The 21,589-nt window shown below is 32.9% G+C and overlaps 1 protein-coding gene across 8 annotated transcripts; it reads left to right on the forward strand.

Annotated features, from left to right (window-relative positions):
• Positions 1–9: 9 nt before the first annotated feature.
• LOC136418902 (monocarboxylate transporter 9-like) lies at positions 10–21,524 on the forward strand. 8 transcript variants are annotated; one of them, XM_066405126.1, is made up of 10 exons: positions 10–134; positions 15,688–15,859; positions 15,921–16,047; positions 16,102–16,245; positions 16,298–16,551; positions 17,726–17,867; positions 18,076–18,249; positions 18,742–19,281; positions 20,736–20,927; positions 21,245–21,524. In XM_066405126.1, exons 2-10 carry the CDS (start codon positions 15,692–15,694, stop codon positions 21,403–21,405), a joined length of 1,902 nt encoding a protein of 633 aa, XP_066261223.1. In that variant the 5' UTR covers positions 10–134; positions 15,688–15,691; the 3' UTR covers positions 21,406–21,524. The 8 variants fall into 8 exon arrangements, with proteins under 8 accessions (XP_066261223.1, XP_066261230.1, XP_066261219.1 ...); XM_066405133.1 differs by lacking the exon at positions 10–134 and adding an exon at positions 4,314–4,332; XM_066405122.1 differs by lacking the exon at positions 10–134 and adding an exon at positions 4,657–4,790.
• The last annotated feature ends 65 nt before the right edge of the window (positions 21,525–21,589 follow it).

Below are 21,589 nucleotides of genomic sequence, written 5' to 3' on the forward strand. Positions count from 1 at the left end.
TAGCCTCACTAAGTACTCTCTAAGAAAAGAAAGTTCAGCAACAGAGGAAGAAAGGGGATTCTCACATACACTGAATACAAATCATTATTGCCACAATTGCAAGTACAATTCTTGAGAGTCCAAATAATTAATGGGTAAGTAAACCAATGTATGTATGCATGTATTGGTACTATTTATATAAATAATATTTTTATGACCAGTAAAATTTATAATATAAAAGTAAAAAGTTTAAATGCTATGAAAGTTATGATTTCGGCAATAGTGACAATTAAACTTAGTTTATAGTCACATGATATGCAGAGCATTTTTTCACCATGCAATACATGGATGTAACACAAAAACTGTTCATGTTCTCATATTAAAATTTGAATCAGATTGGTTTCTATTCTATTAAAATTAAAGGTATGAAACTGAGCAAAATTTTAATTTAACAGAGAAGGTGCTTGCGCTCTTTTTTCCTTTTAATACACATTCAAACATAGGTCGAAAAAATGATTAGTAATTTTCTTTGCACTTATTATATTACCTCTAATATTGTAAACATTTTTTATACCTTCAAAGCAGATTGTTTATTTCTTCTTATTGGGAATGCCAATAGGGGTTGTTGGTACAGTGGAGTTACATTCTGTATTAAAACTAACCTAGAACAACAGTTGTCCTTTATTAAGGACACAGATGAAAACACCTTCATCAATATCCTGTTTTTTTTGTATCATTCAAACTGATGTATTAAGAGGGCTGTTGGTGATTTCTCAGAGTATTAATAAGACTTTTGAGGATTAATATTATATCATATTTGCAATTTTAATGAAATCTCTTAATCTTAATAATTCCTAAATGACCTTAATAAGGAGAATAGCAGGTTACCTTCACAACTTTAAAATTAGGACTTTGGGGATTTTTGAATATCTCATAATTTTGAGCTAATCTGAATTAACCTTAAGAAGGTATGACACTAGAATATTCCTTTCACGGCCGTATATGTATAGCTACATACAGCATTTTAAGATAATGTCTAGTTTGTAGTGCACCTCATTATTGGTTCATCATCTAAGTCTGGCTATAGGTATTGAGATTCGTACATAAACATTGAAATTTGTCCACCCTGTAAGGATCTACTTAAACGCCTGTTTCGTACAACGCACAACAAACAGCAAGAGTTACTGCACTTGACTAACAAACAAGTGTTTTTACGGCGCTAAGCTCGTATACTAGAATTTAAGCTTAAAAAAAAACATGAATAAATACTATTTTCCATTCGTAAAAAATTATTCATTAATAATCCCCATTAATGTATGATCTTTCGTTCAAGCGCGCTGTAATAGGTTTGATGTGGTCTGGCTGCAGTTGTAATTGTTTGTGTCTCGCCAATCACATTACTTATGCTTGACCGGTACCTGTTAACCCTGTATGTTACAAGCGCCACAAGCAAGAATTTTGAAGAAAATTCAACTTATGAAGATTTTAATTTTTGATATATTGTGAGCTTTACAACCTCACTTTCAATCAGCTAACAGAAAAATGTAACTAACAAATATATTAATGAGTAATTAATTATTTCAACTTCATTAACGCATGAGCAACGTGAAAAAGAGATTTGGTTATTAACCGCCTTCATTAATAGACTTGTTCATTAAATAATTATTATCAAGTACTTATCCAGCTTTCTCTGTCATCAGTTATGCTATAATGATCATGATATGGTGATAATAATGATTAATTCCTTTTACGATTTCGACAACCAAACAAGTAAAAGACGTCACTCAAACTGTTTTGAAATTTGAAGATTGTTTTTAAGTCGTACGTTCAACTGATGAAAATCAGCAAAAGTGAGTTAGAATGATCTCATCGTTTTGTAACTAAATTTGAGTTTGATATTCGCGTAGTCAGGATTATCCCACAATCAATCATTTTCGTTATGTTATGTTGCTGATTTGAATCACTTTCTATTATTTCAATTAAATATAGTCATTGTAGGCTTATAAACAGTTATTCCTAACGCTACGTTAAAAGTAATTCTATTAAAGGGTGTATCAAAAAATTCCTGGTCCAAAGCACTGAGGAGGAGGAAATATAACTTGTATTGTGTATCGTAACTTAAGCCACTATTCATAAATGACATGTATCAAACTCAAAGTTAAATTTAATGCAGGACTTAACTATGACACACGTGCCATACACAAAATTTGTTTCAAAATCCTCTTGGCCAGGATTTTTTTAGACACCTGTTGTTTCTATATCCGTTGGGAAATTTTCATGTTAGTATTATCAGCTATTAGGGAATTAATTGAAATACATCATTCACTAAGACATATATTCTGGGAATTATAACGGTGACAGTGGAAATCCTATTTGTTTCACAATTAATGTGAATACGTTGTCAATACACCTTGATTTTATTTACTTATAAAGGATACAAGTCCAATAGGGTCTATGTTCATAAAAAAACAATATGGAGTATGTGTCTTTTGGATGTGTGCCCCTCTTAATTTATAAATTGACATTTAAGTGACATTTAATCGAAAGTAACATACTTGCGCGAACGTATTGAATAAATCATTGGTAGGGTGACCACGCGTATGTTGATAATTTTTCGATTGAGATGTTGGACAAATTTTCTTTTTTTTGTAAATTGAGAACTACAGTCTCTGATTGATTTTTCTAGAAAAATAGGCAAATCTGTCAAATATATAAAAAACAAAGAAAACTGGGATATTTCATATGATTCTTTATGGAAATTTTTAGTTCTTATGGGAAATTCGGAAATTTTAGGTAAAATAATAAAGTGACTTTCAGAAATTCATCCAATTACTTCCACCTTGGGGAAAGACATATCACGCAGGTAGATGTGGAGCATCGTGGAATTTTGGCAAATTTCTAATTTGGCGCGTTTGTAAGATACAGGGTAAAACGTGATGACACGACAATAATTGGGCTTTAAAAATAAAAAATCAAAGTTAAGTAAGTCGGCTTGTATGAAGGTAATACGAAGTAATAAGTTTTCTTTTCTCCGGACTCTATGCAACCGTAACGGAAGCGAATTTCTTCCAACCCTTCGTGATCCACTATAGACGAACGTAAAGACGTGTAAGGCAATGTAATGGAACTTCGCGAAACAAACTCGGAAACACTTTCGGCAGATATTCATTGCACTAGTTATGACACACACACGTCTAATTATTTACAAAACTAAAAATGATCTTTGCATTAAAGCGACAATTCAATAGAAAGGATTGGTTTTGAAAGAGTACGAGTTATGAGAGAGAGATAAATTTCGGGAGCGTCGAATTATAAAAGTCTTACAAGTTTCCTGGTATCTTAAGTACTAAATCTGGGGGTCAGTACCCATAGACGTATCCCGGTTTAAGACAATTAACAGGGCAATCAATAGTTGCTAACTTTCTAACTCCTTGAACCATAATATTTAAAGAGAACGGTAACAATGATAATTTACGGGGGTATGGCAGCTGTACAGTTTTTGGTTAAACGTGGATGATTTAGATTTTTGTCCTGACAAGGAGAAAGGGGTGAAAGTTTCTTCATACAAGGCATCCCGGACATATTACTGAAATAGTGGAGTACATAGACGTAGCCTAAGGGTACATTACAGCAGCCTTGGCTTACGCCCCTTAGATCAACCCCTTGATTAACTGTTAAATACGGCGAAAGTAACTTAAGCGACATACTTTTTGATACTCCCGGGCTGTTTTCTATTCACATCTTCGAGTAAAGCAACTCTTAGGCTCTCAAGCGTTCCCTGCTTTGAATAAAAAATCGAAACTTTGAATTTTTTTTTTCATTCACTTATGCATAGTACTTAAAGGCATCAGGTACTTACACCTGCGACATCCAGTCCTGGGTCAAGTGGTGACTTGGCCATTTTTAGGAAAGTATATTTTTAAAAAGCGGTAAAATTCAAATTTCGTGCGCCACTACTCCAGTCCCCCTTGCTCCACCCGTTATGAAGGTAGCAGATTGCATATAATATCCCCACAATTTCTCTGTTTAACTTTCTGCTCCACTGTTAACTCTAAAAGAGGTCCTGAACTGACTACGCTGTATTTGCATGTGATATTAATGTGGACAGTAGCACAGTTGAGTCCTATTTTAGGATATACATTTAAATAAATAAATGTTATCGTAAAGGATGCTGAAAGCTCACTTTTCACCTCGCTTTTCACAGGATATATTCTATTACATCACAGAAACAAAAACATACTTAAATAATCTGTACCAAAATTATTTAGGGGTCACAGTGTCAGTTTATTTCAGTTTGGTAACTTGATTGATCTAGTTCGGTAAGGATTCTCTCTCATATTTTTCGACAAAATAGTAAGTTTTATTGTGTATTTTTAGTAAATTACTATACCGCAAGTTCTTGTTTTGAATAATATCTGTCATATCATTTAACAAATAACTCCTTTAGCAAAACAATGAAACTGAAAATCTTACAATTATCATGTCAATAAGTGTGAGTAAATAGCAATTACTTATTGATGGAAAGAGAACGTTTTCAGTATCTAATCTGCGCACTTCCTGCTAATCATTAGTTCATGCAATTTAACTAGGTACCCCGTTATTGTGAACCCATAATGTAACCGTTTCCAAGAGGTCTAAAAATACAATGAAGCCTTTAAGTTTTCCTCATTTTATTGCTATTTCTAAAAATACCCACATGAAAAGTGATTTCGTCGTTTATTTGTTGTACAGTGTGGGTATTGAATACAAGTCTTCGGATGCTATGCCGATTTCGCCTAGTAATGTTGTGTTTTTGGATTAATATTTTGTAGGTAATTATCAGTCTTTCATGCCTTGCGCAATTTGGAGTAAAAAATGTTGTTATTCCATTTAAAAGATAAAACAAATCATGTGGTCTCTATATCGCTCATATTAATTATTACTATGAATAAGCATTGTTGAAACAAATCATAAAATTGACCTACCATATATTGATTATTTATTGTGTTTGTTATTTCGGTTGGCTTTATACATTACATTTACGACCTATTCTACAATAAAATGTGTGAGTGATAAAAAAAAGTCTGTGATTGCAACTAAAATTTCTATTTTGTTACACGTGTAGTTCGAATTCTCCGTTTTACTGTTACTTTTCGTAACGTCGTAAGATTTCGGTACAGTTTTCTCATAATAACTCATTGACTATCGTGTATAAAAAGCAAACATAGAATAATTTACTACACGAAATTGATGTTTGGACAAGGTTCACTTATTAAATTCTAAATCAGTATAAAATTATACACATCGTTATCTCTTTTAAATAATTACATTTTTACATGTAGGATGAGATAATTATTATTAAATGAACGGTCTTCCAAAAATTGCCTACTTGTGATCGGTTGTGTATTGGTGTTTCTGTTATCGGTTATCAGAGTGTAACGTTTGTGGATTGTGACCAACTGAGCTTTTAAGGTGTAGAGTACGGGGTTGAGGTTCGAAGGTAATAAGAATCTATTTTCTGTTGCTAACTGAATGGATAGGCTGTGGTGCAAGATGTATTTAATCAAGTCGAGAGCAAGGTGACCGTCACAATAATCGCAGTCTAGAAGAATTGCTGTTATTATCATCTAATGGTATGTTTCTGGAAGTTATATATTCAAACGTTTTCTTAATGCATATTACACAAGGTATGTCAGTTTTAATCTGTGTTCTGCTTTGGCATGGAAAAAAATCGCAATATAGGATGACTTTGTTAAAAAGCATTTCATAAACAACACTAGCAAAATTACAGGATATTAAGTTTCAGGATTTTTTTTCATAGCAGTCCTTCCAATTTTTAAAATATTTAGTTCATATATTTGAGGTACACGGGGTGAACCACTTCAAAAAAAGGCCGGCTGTGCCGCAGAAACAGATTATCGTACAGCATTGAAAATAAAAATTTTAATTAAAATAAACATTAGGAATTCAGTAAACATATTCACTTTTTAAAATAGTGATTAGAGCGAGTAACTAAAAGGAAAATATTTATAATTAAAAGTTTTTAAATTTCTCAATTTATCTATTGCAGCATCTAAATATCTTTAGTGAATTTTTCATATGATGATATTTTTTGTTGTTCCCTGCGGACCTATATTGACGCGGAATTTGAATTCATCGTTTAATTAGAAACTTTTTTATCTTTCAAGTTTTTTCTGAAATCGTTCTCAAGCCATTTGAGAAATTAACATGGAAATACGCCTAATTCTCTAGCACTCATTAACTTATATAGAACTTATACGAAAAAAGTGTCAAATAAATACACAAAACTTATCTATGTTTTAGTAAATATCTTCAAATCAGTTAGAGTTACGGAAAACATACGGGGTGTTTTTGAAAAGTCCTCATTTGGAGACCTCTGTTTCATTTATCAAATCAGATATTGAACAAGTAAAAACGACGGCCAACTAATTTTGTCACATAAAATTCAGTGACTTAATAACTTTTTTGCAACATGTGGTTTATCCACAAAAATTAAATATTATAATTTTTTAATCGCATTCCCTATACAGTATGTCCACAGATAGAGGGCCCAAGAGGACAAATGGACAAAAGATGTCGTTTTTCAACTAAAAATGATTCTTGATATAAGTCTGCTGCTTGAAAAAATACGATTTATGAAGATAGCTTTGAACTTTTTTATACAGGGTGCCCAAAAATTACGAACACATGAAATACTAGCAAGAGTAAACTACCTTTACTTCTCATTTTGGAACAAAATGGTAAATAAAAAACAGATTTCAAATCTTACCCAAAATTTGAATACACAATTTTAACTGAGTATTCCAAGTTTTATTTTTCTTTTAAAATTAAAACAATTTCTAATTTTACCTTTTTCACCTCATTTTACGTATTCACAACAAACATGACAACAAATGTCACAATATTAAATTTGAGAAATGCGTCGAATACGGGAGAGGCGTGTTTGAATAAGTAATATCTACTAACTTTTATTTTGAATTATTTCTAAACTATTTTGAAATAGCGGAATTTTGTATGTAAACTTTGGATAGGGTTTGAAATCTGTTTTTTATTTACCATTTTGCTCCAAAATGAGAAATAAAGCTAGTTTACTCTTGATAGTATTTCTTGGGTTCGTAGTTTTTGGACACCCTGTATAAAAAAGTTATTTTCGTACATCGTATTTTTTCGAGAAGCAGAGACTTATCAAGAATGACTTTTTGTCAAGAAACAACAATTTTTGACCATTTGTCCTCTTGGACCCTCTGTCTGTAGACATACTGTATGTTAGATGTTTTTCCGAAAAGAGAAACGAAAAAAATGTGATTTTGATATGTAATTGTCTTATTCTTGCTAAACTACACAAAAATCAACATTACAAATCGCATGGTTAATATTTTTTGCTTCCTGAAAATTTAGAAGATCAGGAAACAAAAAAATCTATATCGACTACTTAGAAAAGAACTGCGGATATCGAGGAATTACTGGCCTTCCACTAAAAGTGAAACCTTTTTAACCAGAAGGACACCGTGTAGTTCTGTTACTTTTTTTCAGTTCTTTTAGATTGTTACCTTGCAATGATGACGCCTTCTCTATCATTTTTAACTTTTATTTCAGAAAAATCGAATAAATTATTGCGTAAAAAGGATGTCTGTAAAAAACTCAGACACCGATGGAATTCACAACAAGAAAATGTTTGTTATTTGTGGATTTAGACGATTAATTCTTCATAGAAACTACTGTTTGCCTTGGAACTAAGATTCGAAATATCACATTTGCGATTATTATACCGAGAACATTAAACAAATTTATATACATATGTGTATAAATTAAGAACAAATAATTTAAAAAAATAAAATAAAAATAATATAAATAAAGAACAATTAAAAACCCAATTTTTGATGTTCCCTGTATAATAATCGCAAATATGCTATCAACGGGTAGTTTCAATACAAGCCACCGCTTTTATGAGGAATGACTTTTCCTTGTAAGTCATTAATAACAAGGTGTTTCCTCTAGTAAATTCTATCCCTGGACACACTGTAAATTTCTAATTTAATCTAAATACTTAATAAATTGAAAGAGGTGCAACGAAAAAGGGTAACAAATTCTAAAACTAATACTCTTTGTATCTGCTACTTAATATAGGTTTTTCAATTATTCTCCACTTACAAAGTTGCCGTATTTTATTATTTTCAATCACCTTTGAACAGGAGATAAAATTGAAAGCGCTTTACAGTTCATTTGCCCTGCATCAAAAAAGTTCAGATTGCGCCCGAGCCTGGTTTCATAATACTCTCGTAAATTAAACCGCAAAATTCACCTACTTTTATATATTTTGTGGCTGAAAGCATAAAATAGTAGATAAAAGTGTCGTCACGATAAGATACACAATATCTAATTTGGGATTTATGATGACTATAGCCTAATCTCTGTTCTGGTCTGCGAGTAGTAGAAGGTAGGAGGTAGCATCGAACCTTCAGAGGAATATACGCGCGACGTGTCCATGTGGATAAAGTCGTAGTTTAAATGATGTGTGTACACCTCTGTATCTTTCAAATTAAAGTTCAAGTTGGTGCCTAATTGAGAGTACAAAATTATTGTTTTAAGAAATTATCAAAGGAAGAGAAGGTAAGCGCATTTGACTTGTGTTTCAGATGAAAAATAATATTTAAACAGTTGTAATGTACCCTTAGGCTACGCCTATGTATTTTCACTATTTTAGTGATATGTCGGTGATGGCCATATGTTGGGAACCCATTATCTTCCAATAAGGGTTGCCCTTCATAAAAACTTTCACTCCTTTTCCTCGTCAAGACAAAAGTCTAAAATATCCACAATTTTGTCAAAATCTCACTATAGCTGCAACACTCCCGTAAATCATCGTTTCTCACCATTATCTTGACGTTACGGGTTAAGGATTTAGAAAGTTACCATCCGTGGATTATCTTGTTAATTGCCTAAAACCGGAGTACGCCTATGAGTACTGACCCCCAGATTTGGTACTTAAGATACCCCGAAGCTTGTAAAAGTACCATTATAATAATATAACTTGACGCTCTCGGAATTTTGTCGTCACTTCCCTCATTAACTCTTGGCTCTCTCTATTGAAATGTCAGTTTTATTCCGAGATCTTTAGTTTTGTAAACGATTAAGGGTTGTGTGTATCATAACGAACAGAATAAAAAATCTACCAGTGTTCCGAGTTTTGTTTCGCGAGTTCCATTACACAGCTAAGACACACTCCTATGTAAAAACTTTTAAAATAGTGCTAAAGATAAAACATTAGACTTCAGACCCAGAATTTCCAGAATTGTTTTTCCTCCATAACCAGGTTCCAGTTTGAAATCTAATCCCCGACATGCTTACATAGTATGTACTATCGGCCACAAAAGTGGTCGACCAGTTTCAAATCAAAATCGCTTGCGGTACTGTGGGTCGGATACCTTTTTTTGTCACACTTGACCTATATTACTTTTTGTTGGATCCCCCTTTTTGTGTATATACATCAATATTTTGCACAAAAACATGTATTGCTGGCCCAATTCATTGAGACAATTTTATTTTTTGGTATTTTCTCAGTTTATCATTAAGGCGCAATGGCTTCGAATCTGAGCAAAGACATTAAAAGTAATATAGTACTTTTATATGAACAAGGCCATATTTCCGAAATTAATCGTGAGTTGAATATTACGGTACGTAATCACATTTTTTTTTCAATTAAGGTAACTTTATCACTGGCTTAAATTTGGGGACGTTTTTTTTTATATTGTTACTTCTGACAAGAATTTCATCTTGAGTTGAGCGAAAGTCTGTGAGATGTCGGCTGTGTTATACAGAGTGTTTCAAATTCGATGTGCTATTATTGCTATCTCTTAAACGGGAAGAGTTACAGAGTCGGTTAAATTGGAAGAAATGTGCCAAATTTAATACTCTTCTAAGAACCGAAAACAATGTTGCCGAATGATTTTCTGAATTGTGAGTGTGAAAAAACTAAAATTAGGTCGAATTTAATTTTCTAAATGAATCGATAACTAAAGGTTTTTCATCAAAACGTTTGATACAAGAACTTCGTAGTTTTCTTATGTCTACAAACTAGTAAATTTCAAAATTTTAAATCTTCCTTAGCTTTTGAGATAATGAGACAACAACTTGAGTTTTCCAAATACGGACCTGTCCATGTTTTGGCGATTTTTAAAAGTTCTTAATAACCCCTTTACAACGATGTATCACAAGATAGATTTTTTTGTCTTAGTTTAAAAGAAGTAATTCTGCTTTTTTCTCTCAATAAGCTAGGCCGGTCTTGGAGTGCCAAGCAAAAAATGCAATTATTATGCCTCAAAAATTTATAATCGTATAGCTTGATTGATAATTAATTTGCCTGCATAACATTTTTGAGTCCCGGCGAACTGGCAAGTTTTGAAACAAGGGCGAATTCTATTGAGTACGTTTGGATGCTCGACAAAGTTACGCTTCCTTCTGTACTTTGTATCCTGTGGCAGAAATGCCTGTTATCAATTATGTTGATGACAACTGTAGGATACATCGCGTAAACATCGTGAGGGACTGGTATCACGAGCATCCAGATATAAATAATCTTCCCTGGTCTGCATATTCACCAGACCTAAACCCCATAGAAAATTTATGGAGCCTAATGGTTCAAAGGTGGCACAATAACAATCGAACGTGCTACCGAAGACTTGGTGGCATATTGCAACCAAATCTGGAATGCGGTTAGAGGTTCACTCTTCTGTCAAAACCCTGTGAATTTAATGGGCCGGAGGCTACAAAACGTCATCGACGCCAATGGGGGAGTAACCCGCTATTAGAATTGTTTATTTTTAATTTTGTTATTTATTTATATAAATTTTAATTTTATTTTCTCTCGATCGTACTGTATTTCCGAAAAAAATGTGTCTTGAAATTTTCCCTTTTAACGTACGCATTACAAAAAACGCCGTTTATGTCATCTTTTATCTAAAGAACTTTTGTGACATAGAAATCACTTGATTGTTAAGTGAGAGGTAGAAATCAGTCGGACTAGTTAATTTCTAATTCCCAGCAAAATATTATTGTTAATAAAAGTGTTGAAGTTTAGTAAGTTGTTCTACAATGTTTTGTAAATTGTTGGTCTTGTTTATAATTGAATTTAACATGTATTTTTTTAGTTTTCATCTTAAACAATTATATAGCCATATAAACTTTTGCAATTTACAAAATTCAATGTTAATATAGTGATGTTTTCATACAATTACTAATCGAATTGATTTATTTGAAATTAGCAGCGTGAAAATATCCTTGCAAACTTGATATTAGATGTAAAATTCTAAATTTATTCGCTCGATACAACGTTTTTATTGTGGATAATTTTTTGTGAACTGATAAGGCGCCTTCGCTCGGAATACGCGTCAAGCGATTTTGAACCTTAGCATGGTCGACCACTTTTGTAGCCGATAGTACATTTTTATCTGCTTTCAGTAGGCCATGATAAGATCGGAGTGAATTTTTGGATTATACAGTTGTTACTGACAATAAAATTCCAAATACATTAAGATTTAGGATTAATAAAGCAACGACACACCACTTCAATCATTACAAGTAGTCTTACCCTAAACACAGTGACAATACCCACCAAACATAACCTTGACTTTACATCTGTTTAAGTAACAAAACTCATGTGATCATGTTATATACTTTTTCCATATCACGGTATCTCATCCGATTGAACGATATTGAATCACTATTTTATTGGAAACTTTATCAAGATTATTACTACAAGTAGTATTAACCTTTCTAGAGATAATTTAGAGGTATGTTATGTAAAATCACTTGAAGTAGTCTTGTTTTAATAATAAACAATAACAAATCTTTGGACTAATGCAAGGGACAAACAGACAAACAGATTTCAATGGATTTTTATATTTTCAAAATTGAGAATTATCACCACATTCATCAGTTAAATGTGATAGTGTTTTCATCCTCTACTCAACGATTCAAATTTAAAAATAGACCATCTGCTGCGCTAAAATCGAAAGTTTTTGGCATAAGTTGTTTAGTAAATAGAGCTAAAAAAAATCTACAAATCTACATATTTAAGACTTGAAGAAGTCCATCTGGCCTATTAAACTTTAGAGGCATCTAACAAATTAGTTTTGAAAATTACCTACGTGTAAAGTTTTAGTTCAAAGGGAGTCGGTTGTGTATTAATAGTGATACAGCCATTCGTTTATTCTAAGGTGGTAAGTTTCCGTCTTCTCTTCCCTCTAAAATTCAGTCTGAGATGTGTTAGCTAAATGAGCCATGAAACCTTTAGCATTGAAAGGTACGGAATGTCTTTAACATACGTCTCGTTTTATCTAGTAGCATATTATTTTCACATTATTTTTTCTGCTACTATGTAAAAATAATAAATTTCATCACACACTATATTCCAATCCAAAGCATCGCTTTTATTTCTAAAGAGAAAATATCCCGTAACGCACTTTCGTTTCTGGAGGCGAAAGTGATGAAAATTTGATAGTGAGGCGTGAACGCAGCCCACGATTCATGGGAGTATTGTTGGTTATTTATTATTCAGAGTTTTGTAGATTCTATGTATATTTCTGCCTATAGTAAAATCATACCCCATCGATATTAACAATAATTAAATTGTTTAATGATTGAATTACTGTTTATAACGGGCATGATCGCAAAAAGTATTTTCTGTAATTTGAGAACATTACCAAACTCAGTTGCGCCTCGTTTTTCTAGTCTGTTTCTTGGGTGACAGAAACTGCCATTTTCAACATGCCCAGGAATACACCTGCGCGTTATGGTCAATAGGTATTTCGTAGATCATACCCGCTTTAAAGTAACATTGTTGATAACTCCTAAATCTTGAACGAATTACTATAAGGTGTTATATTGCAGTTATTATATACAGGGTATTTCAAATTCGACCCTCACCATTGGGATCTCGGAAACAATAGGAGATACGAAGAAGTTTAAATAGGGGCAAAGTTGCGTAATCTAGCGCTTGATCGAATACCATTTTCAAAATTTTAATTTTCCGAGTACTTCTGAAGATATCCGAGAAAAACTAAAAATTAGAGAATCCATTTTTATTTTTTTTAGTGTTATTTGATAAGGAAGATTAAATGCGTAAGCACATTTTCATTGCCACTTTTTCTCAGCTACACTATGACATATTCAGATTTGCCATCCAACGTTTCGTTTTTCGGCTACTATTATCAACTTTATTTTTTCTTATGAGCGCCATATTGGATTTTTCGACAGAAAAATAGTGCGTTTCATTCTGATTTCATTGATATAAAACTTCTTATAATTTACTTTTTTAAAAGCCGAAATATTTAAATAAAAAGAAATATTACATAGTTGGCCTTGACTCCATCAAAAGATTTTCTTTTGTTCGCGTTATATGACAGAACTCCTCAAACGAGATTAGAGCGTGCGCAGATTTCCAATAAAAATGAGCTTCAGAAATGAAGAGACACGATATATGTCAAGACTTTATTACAAATTTGATAGGAACAGTACGAAAACAGTTCAAATGTACTTTGAGTTATATCCGGAAAGACAACAACCGCATAAAACATTATTTAAAACTTTGGATGAACATTTCAAAAGCACCAAACTCACCAAACTGACCAAAAACCTAAAATGAAGTATGGAAACAGAATGGAAAAAGATTTTCAAAGGTATCAAACAGCTAAATGTTGATCCAAAGTTTTAAATAATGTTTTATGCGGTTGTTGTCTTTCCGGATATAACTCAAAGTACATTTGAGCTGTTTTCGTACTGTTCCTATCAAATTTGTAATAAAGTCTTAACATATCTCGTGTCTCTTCATTTCTGAAGCTCATTTTCATTGGAAATCTGCGCACGCTCTAATCTCGTTTGAGGAGTTCTGTCATATAACGCGAACAAAAGAAAATCTTTCGATGGAGTCAAGGCCAACTATGTAATATTTCTTTTTATTTAAATATTTCGACTTTTAAAAAAGCAAATTATAAGAAGTTTTATATCAATGAAATCAGAATGAAACGCACTATTTTTCTGTCGAAAAATCCAATATGGCGCCCATAAGAAAAAATAAAGTTGATAATGGTAGCCGAAAGACGAAACGTCGGATGGCAAATCTGAATATGTCATCGTGTAGCTGAGAAAAAGTGGCAATGAAAATATGCTTACGGATTTAATCTTCCTTATCAAATAACACTAAAACAAAATAAAAATAGATTTTCCAATTTTTAGTTTTTCTCGGATACCTTCGGAAGTACTCGGAAAATTAAAATTTTGAAAATGGTATTCGATCAAGCGCTAGATTATGCAACTTTGCCCCCATTAAAATTTTTTCGTATCTCCTCTAGTTTCCGAGATCCCAATGGTGAGGGTCGAATTTGAAATACCCTGTATATTTTAACCATTTAGTTCACCTACTTGTTTATTGACCTGTCATTTTATAGCTCTTACCGGAATCGACTTATAATACTACCATGAACCTTTGATGCTAAAAAAATATTCCACACAAATAATTGTGCTGATCATCACAAATATGACCTTTTGTAGTTACGTTACTCATTAGCGCAATTAGTAATGTTTACTTTAATCTAATTCCATAATTCGTTTTCTCGGCAGTCTCACCCTAAAATAATCTTTTTTTTTCCATGAATTGTCAACAATAATAGTTCATATACGTGTTATGTCAACGTTCATATCTTGTTAGACGCTGAATAAGATATTCGGCGTATCGATTGTATGCTTTATATTATTTTTCCCGATAACGAATCGGCTCTCCAAAAGGGTCAGAACTGATTCGGTATTCTTTGCGACCAGACACCTTGTATTTTTATGTCATTAAAATCTCGTTACCGAACCGTTAGTTTCAATTTTAAAAATTATCGAAAAATAAACTTACACTCAACATAACTCACGTATGCGTGTGCTTATCTCATTTGAAACTCACACCAAATGTGTAAAATGCAATTTTCACACGTTAACCAAGGAATGACAATATTGTCTCTTTCTAGATTTTTTCATCGTATATGTGAGCTTTCATAAAGAAAGCCATATGGGGTTACTTATCAACTTATTTAATGTAAATGCAAAAAACATGTTGTCCCATAATATTGTAACTTATCGTTGGACATGTGCGGAATGTCATAGGCACCTACTGGCGCCCCATTGTAAATTAGAAATGGACTAAACTTGTACTAGTCAAAATAGATCATTCGTGGTAAAGATAAAGGTCTGTTTATCATCTCGCCTAAAAACATATGGAGGTGCGAATAAGATGATTAAGGGATGTAAGCGTGGGAAGAATGTGGAAGGTATGGTGATAGGCTTTTTGGAAGAAAAGCAGATGCACCCGGGGTGACTCTCACGCATCAAAAAGGGATTCATTCGATTCCTGATTCTAGAGAAATAAAGAAGTACCGCCTAAACTTGTGTTTTTGTTTCTCTACGAGTTAGGGAATTTCTGACATATATTTAAACAATATTCAATTTAAATTCTGTGAAATTTTGCCACGTATCAAATTCTATGCTCACATTTAAAAAGAACTAGAGAATAAGGGTAAATGCACTCTCGCTGTCACAGATAACGTTACCTATACTAGTGAAAGAGCTGTAGTATAAGAACTCTAAAATGGAGATTTCCATTATAAGTACACGGTGTTAACTTTTCGCATTCATGTAATATTTACCTAATAGATCTACTTTCTATTACAGCAAAATGGAAGAAATGCAAAAACAAGATAAACCAAAACACGAAGACCGACCTAGGATAGTAATATCACAACCCAAACCTAAGAGGCGGCGAATGCGAGTCAGCGATCCAGACTTCACACCTCCAGACGGGGGGTGGGGGTGGTTAATTGTATTCGCTTGTGGCTTTAGTAATGTAGGTACCAATCCACCAATTTTTTACTATCAAAATCAATATTAATGAACTAAATTTCTAGCTCAGCACATTTCCAATGTTCCAACAATTCGGCTTGGTATTTAGGTCAAGATTTAAAGAACTCCAAATTTCAACAGCCCAAACCACTTCAGTTATAAACATGAATTCCGCATTTAATGCTGGAATGGGTATGTAAAAAAATAGTTAGGTAAAATTGCATGTGAATGAAAGAAGTATTTTAGGGCTGTTAAATGGGCCCCTTTTCAGAAAATTCACTTATAGGCAAATCGCGATGTTCGGATCGCTCTTGGTTGCGTCTTCTTTGTTTTTGTGCCAATTTTGCGATAGTTTTTGGCAGTATATGATCCTGTATTCAGCATTCTATGGTAAATTTCAATCCGCTTACTAGTGGTATGTTTGTTAATTTATTAATTTAAGGTTCTGGGATTGGAATAACGCAGTCTTCAAATGCTCTAGCTTTGAACACCTATTTCAAGGAAAAACGACGGATAGCTACGGGTTTTTCCTGGACTACTACTGGTTTGGGACCTATAGTTTGGCCTTATATTATAGTAGCCTTGAATTCCATATATGGAGTTGAGGGAACTTTGTTGATTTTTTCCGGATTTGCCCTACACGCTTTTGTATGTTCTCTCTTATTGCAACCTGTCCAATGGCACACTAAATTTAGGGTGAGTTGTTGATTATATTTATAAAATTTGCATTTCTACAGGGTGTTTCAAAACTGCACGACACTATTTCGGGTACGTATTATCTAGTACAAAATAAAGTAAAAAGTTCATATGAACATGGGTCCTATCTTGATCTAGGGCGGAGTTACAGGGTGTCAAAGTGTAAGAAAATATTAAGTTTTTTTAAAAATTGTGCTTGATCTACTGCAGATAGAGCTTTTAAATTTTACATGCGTACTAGGTAATGAGTGCTGCTTAACACAAAACTAAATTGCCTTCAACTACTATACAGGGTATTGCATAAAATCCTTTAAAAAAACATGCTAATACGCCACTGATGTATTCTAATCTTTTTCTTTAATTCTCCAATTTATTACCAAAATTTTATCTCTTAAGTTTTGGTCGAATTCTGTTAAGTTTCCTCACAAATTAATTATTTATTGAATTCAGTCACATTTTCAAACGTCGTCCTGAGGCTATACCAAATGCCCAAGATGCATGGATTCGTCGTGTTCAATGCCGTATTCAAAAAAACGGATGCCAGTTTGAACAGTTCCTTTAAATTCTGCCTCGTTTTAAATGTATTCTTTAAAATTACAATTTTGTGTATCAGTTTTTAATAAAAAAATCAAAATATTATGTATAGGCTTCTTGACGTCTGAAAAAGTGACTGAATTCAATAAATAATTAATTAATGAGGAAACTGAACAGAATTCGACCAAAACTCAAAAGATATCAAATTTAGGTAATAAATTGAAGAATTAAAGAAAAACATTAGAATACATCAGTGGCGTACTAGCAAGTTTTTCTAAAGGATTTTATGGAGCAAGATCTCAGAAAATGCAATCCCCTGAATAGTGGTTGAAGGCAATTTAGTCTAGTGTTAAGCAGCACCCATTACCTAGTACGTATATAAAATTTAAAAGCTCTATCTACAGTAGGTTAAGCACAATAAAAACAAACTGAATATTTTCTTACACTTTGACACCCTGTAACTCCGCCACAGATCAAGATAGGACCCATGTTCATATGAACTTTTTACTTTATTTTACACTAAAGAATATGTACCTGAAATAATGCCATGCAATTATGAAACACCCTGTATAATACTTGTCTCGTACCAGGAATAAAAGAGTTTGCGAGCTAATTTGGTTATTCAGCTTTGTGCTTTTAGGATATGAACCCCGAATCAGCAGCGTTGCTAGAGAATGGCCAGACCCAGAGTAGGGCTAAGAGAAACTGGGATAAACTTAGAAGGAGCACTAGTCTGATTTCTAGTCAGTATTTACATAATGAAGATGATCCAGTTAATACAGGTTAGTGCGATTTCAGAGAGATTTAAAACCAAATCTTGCTTAAATTATCCTGTATAATCCTGCCTAATCTTGTGCTTTGTATTATTCTAGACTTACCTCAATATTATCTAAATATCTTGTGGTTGCTATTCAAAACTACTTTATACATGTAACTAAATAAAGCAGAAAACAGAAAATCTGCCGGATAATAATTATATTTTTTTCTTAGGTTATGAAATTTGCGATCCTGGTACTCCTATGATGACGAAATCTAATGATGGCTGGTATTCCAGGTCCAATATGGGTTCCAGGCAATCATTGACCTCGAATAAAAGTAAGAGTTCTAAACCAGGATCCAAGCCGATTTCATCCAAGCCTTCGGCCAGCAATTTAACGGAGTTTGGTAAGTTTATTTATTCATTACATATACTAGAGGGTGTCCCAAAATGTGTGTAACAAATTTTAACTGTTCTGTGTCAAGAAATATGCTAAAAAGTTGCTACAAAAAAGTCAGTAACCACCAATCAATAGCGTTCTCAATTAGCTGTAACGTTTTGCTTAGCATTCTATTTAAAATGTGGACAAATGATTCTTCAAACCAATAAAGTTCACCAAATAGTGACTTTTGTGGATATAAGAGCGGCGATTTTCTTCATTCCAAGTTCGATAATTTTGTTTATTCACATAGTCATTCGGCCAAAAATTAGCCTCATCCGTAACTATGGCAAGTTAGGTTAAATCATCATATTTCCACCTTAAGCATTTATAGTAGAACAGACCATTTAAGCACACTCTGTACTTACCTTCAAAAACCACCACGCCACTAAAGTTTTCACTACTATGCGTTTCTCTAAGACAGTGTTTTTTTGTATCAATTTCCACATTTTTCTTTTAGGTCGTGACAGAGCAAATTCGCAAGGAAAAAGGAAAATATCCCAAATTAATAAACCCACAATAGCCGAAGAAGTGGAACCTCACGATGAAAATCTAGAACCTACGCCCCCAAAAGAAAATAAAGTTCTTCACGAGGCTGTGAAAATATTGACTGAATTAGAAGAAACCAAAAAACGTGAACGGGAGATATCACATGAACCGCTAGCGATTAGACACAATAACGTAGAACCCAAAAAGCTTAGCATATGGAAAAAGATATCGATATTCTTCGATTTCGAATTATTCAAAGACCCGATTTATTTGAACTTGATGTTGGGTATCACCGTAGCCAACTTTGCCGAACTTAACTTTTCAATTCTGACTCCAATGGTGCTGCAGGAGTTCCAGTTCAGTGAATATCAAACGGCAACGTTTATGTCTCTGCTGGGGGGCACAGACTTAGTTGTGAGGTTCTTCATACCGTTTATAGCAGACAAGCTTGGCTGGGATAATAAAACCTTCTTTTTGATTGGTGTACTGATGATGGCTTCTGGTCGAGTAAGTAAGTATAGTATTGAGTAGTTTTGACAAAAATTTAATTTACTACGTTATTTTGTTAACGTTGTTTGACTAATAACTTCATGAGATTGGTTTTCCTAGGAAACCCATACCGTAATATGGTGACCGCTCTAAAACGCGTTTTGTGTTTTTCAGCTTTTTATAGTTAGTTTTATTTATTTTGTATACAGGGTGTTCCAGAATGATGGTCAAATCTTTTAACATGGTATTCTACCAGCCATTTTAGAGGGGGATTTTCGTATAAAATTTTTCAATTTGGGTCCTTCCTGTCCAGATATTCGAGTTTCAAAATGGCGGAAAATAATCGATTTCTCTTTTTTCTTAAAAATGGTAACACTTAGAAATTTCAATTTTGGTACACATTATCAGCTAGTTGAACTCTATTTTTTGGTAGTGTTTGTTCTGTGATTCACTTTTTTATAGGGCTGAAATCAGCAACTCCTAATTTTATTTCTTTCAGAATTTTTTTCTGCAATAGCCGATTTCGATAAAACTTTTTTTTAATACTATACATAATTTTAAAACTTTTTTTACTCTTATCATTTTTGCATATAACCAACAGTTGGCGTAAAAAAAATAAAAATCGTTTTTCTTACCCTATTAGGCATCTTCTCTACTTATGCCAAGAATGTGCCGGTAACTATTTTGAACGTTTAATGTAAATTTTATTATTATCTAGGGAATTAGATACAGTGATTTCAATTTGTTCATATTGCTAATAATCGATTAAATTATTTATTTCTCAATTTTTGCTCTTAATTCCTGGTTAGTTAAATATCGGTTTCATCTCTTAGACCTAAACTTAAGAAAAATAAGAGAGGCGCAATTTGGACGATTTTGTTGACAACACCAACACTCTACATAACAATCGCCTGCTGCATTTATCAGTAACTAGTGACGAAAAGATGCCTAATACGGTAAGAAAAATGATTTTTATTTTTTTTTTACACCAACTATTGGTTATATGCAAAAATGATAAGAGTAAAAAAAGTTTTAAAATTATGTATAGTATTTAAAAAAAAAGTTTTATCGAAATCGGTTATTGCAGAAAAAAATCTGAAAGAAATAAAATTAGGAGTTGCAGATTCCAGCCCTATAGAAATGTGAATCACAGACCAAAACACTACCAAAAAATAGAGTTCAACTAGCTGATAATGTGTACCAAAATTGAAATTTCTAAGTGTTACCATTTTTAAGAAAAAAGAGAAATCGATTATTTTCCGCCATTTTGAAACTCGAATATCTCTACAAGAACCCAAATTGAAAAATTTCATACGAAGATCCCCCCCTAAAATGGCTGATAGAATACCATGTTAAAAGATTTGACCATCATTCCGGAAGACTCTGTATACGTTTTATAAGTTAATGCATGTCCAGTTTCTTTAGGTAGTAAAGATTTGCCATTAAACTAAATAATATGGAATTTTTCTTTTTCAGTCTTAGTGCACACTCAAACTTACATATGGGGCCTTGTAGTGGCAGTAATAATAGGAGCAGGAAAAGGACTGCGAACAATTTTTATAGCTTTGGTAATTCCATCCTACGTGCCTTTAGAGCGTCTGCCTGCGGCATCAGGATTGCAATTGGCTACCAGTGGACTTCTTTTTGTTATATTGGGACCTGTAGTCGGTATGTACATTTTCTTCTAATGTTAAAACATAAATTACGCTCATAATAGTTAAAATTCAATAGTGGTCTTGCATTGAATCTTGAGTAAATTTGGCGAGAAAATTTTTTGATATTGAATAACGCATGAACGACGTATATTAAAAAAAGAAAAAATTGAAATCTGAATTATCACATAAACAGTATAAAAAAACATTATCACTGAAAATTATACAAGACCCGTATTGTGCTTAGAGCATCTATTATCCTTGTAACTGTCTAACAGTTGTTATTTCCTATTCAGAACCTTTCAATTTAAACTAAATTTTCTTCTTTCACAGGTTGGATTCGAGACGCTGTCGACAATTATATGATCACACTGCACATACTTAATATTTGTACGTACGCGACTGCAGTTGCGTGGCTTATTGAAGGTTTTGTTACAAGAAAAAGAAAATCCCTGCAGACAAAAACGACCAAATCGTTTAAAATTGCCAAATGAAAAAGCCTCGTGAAGTGCTTAAGTATACACAATTAGATAAGTTTTAAGTAACTTAAAAGTGATATAGTTTTTATACAATGTTTTTGTTTTATTGTTCATCAAACATGGGATATTTTTTTGTATTTTGAGTTTTAATTACCCTGGACCACGTGCTGAATATGGTAATGAATTGGCATTCTAAATG

Source organism: Euwallacea similis, chromosome 2, assembly GCF_039881205.1.
Source record: "Euwallacea similis isolate ESF13 chromosome 2, ESF131.1, whole genome shotgun sequence".
Lineage (NCBI taxonomy): Eukaryota > Metazoa > Arthropoda > Insecta > Coleoptera > Curculionidae > Euwallacea > Euwallacea similis.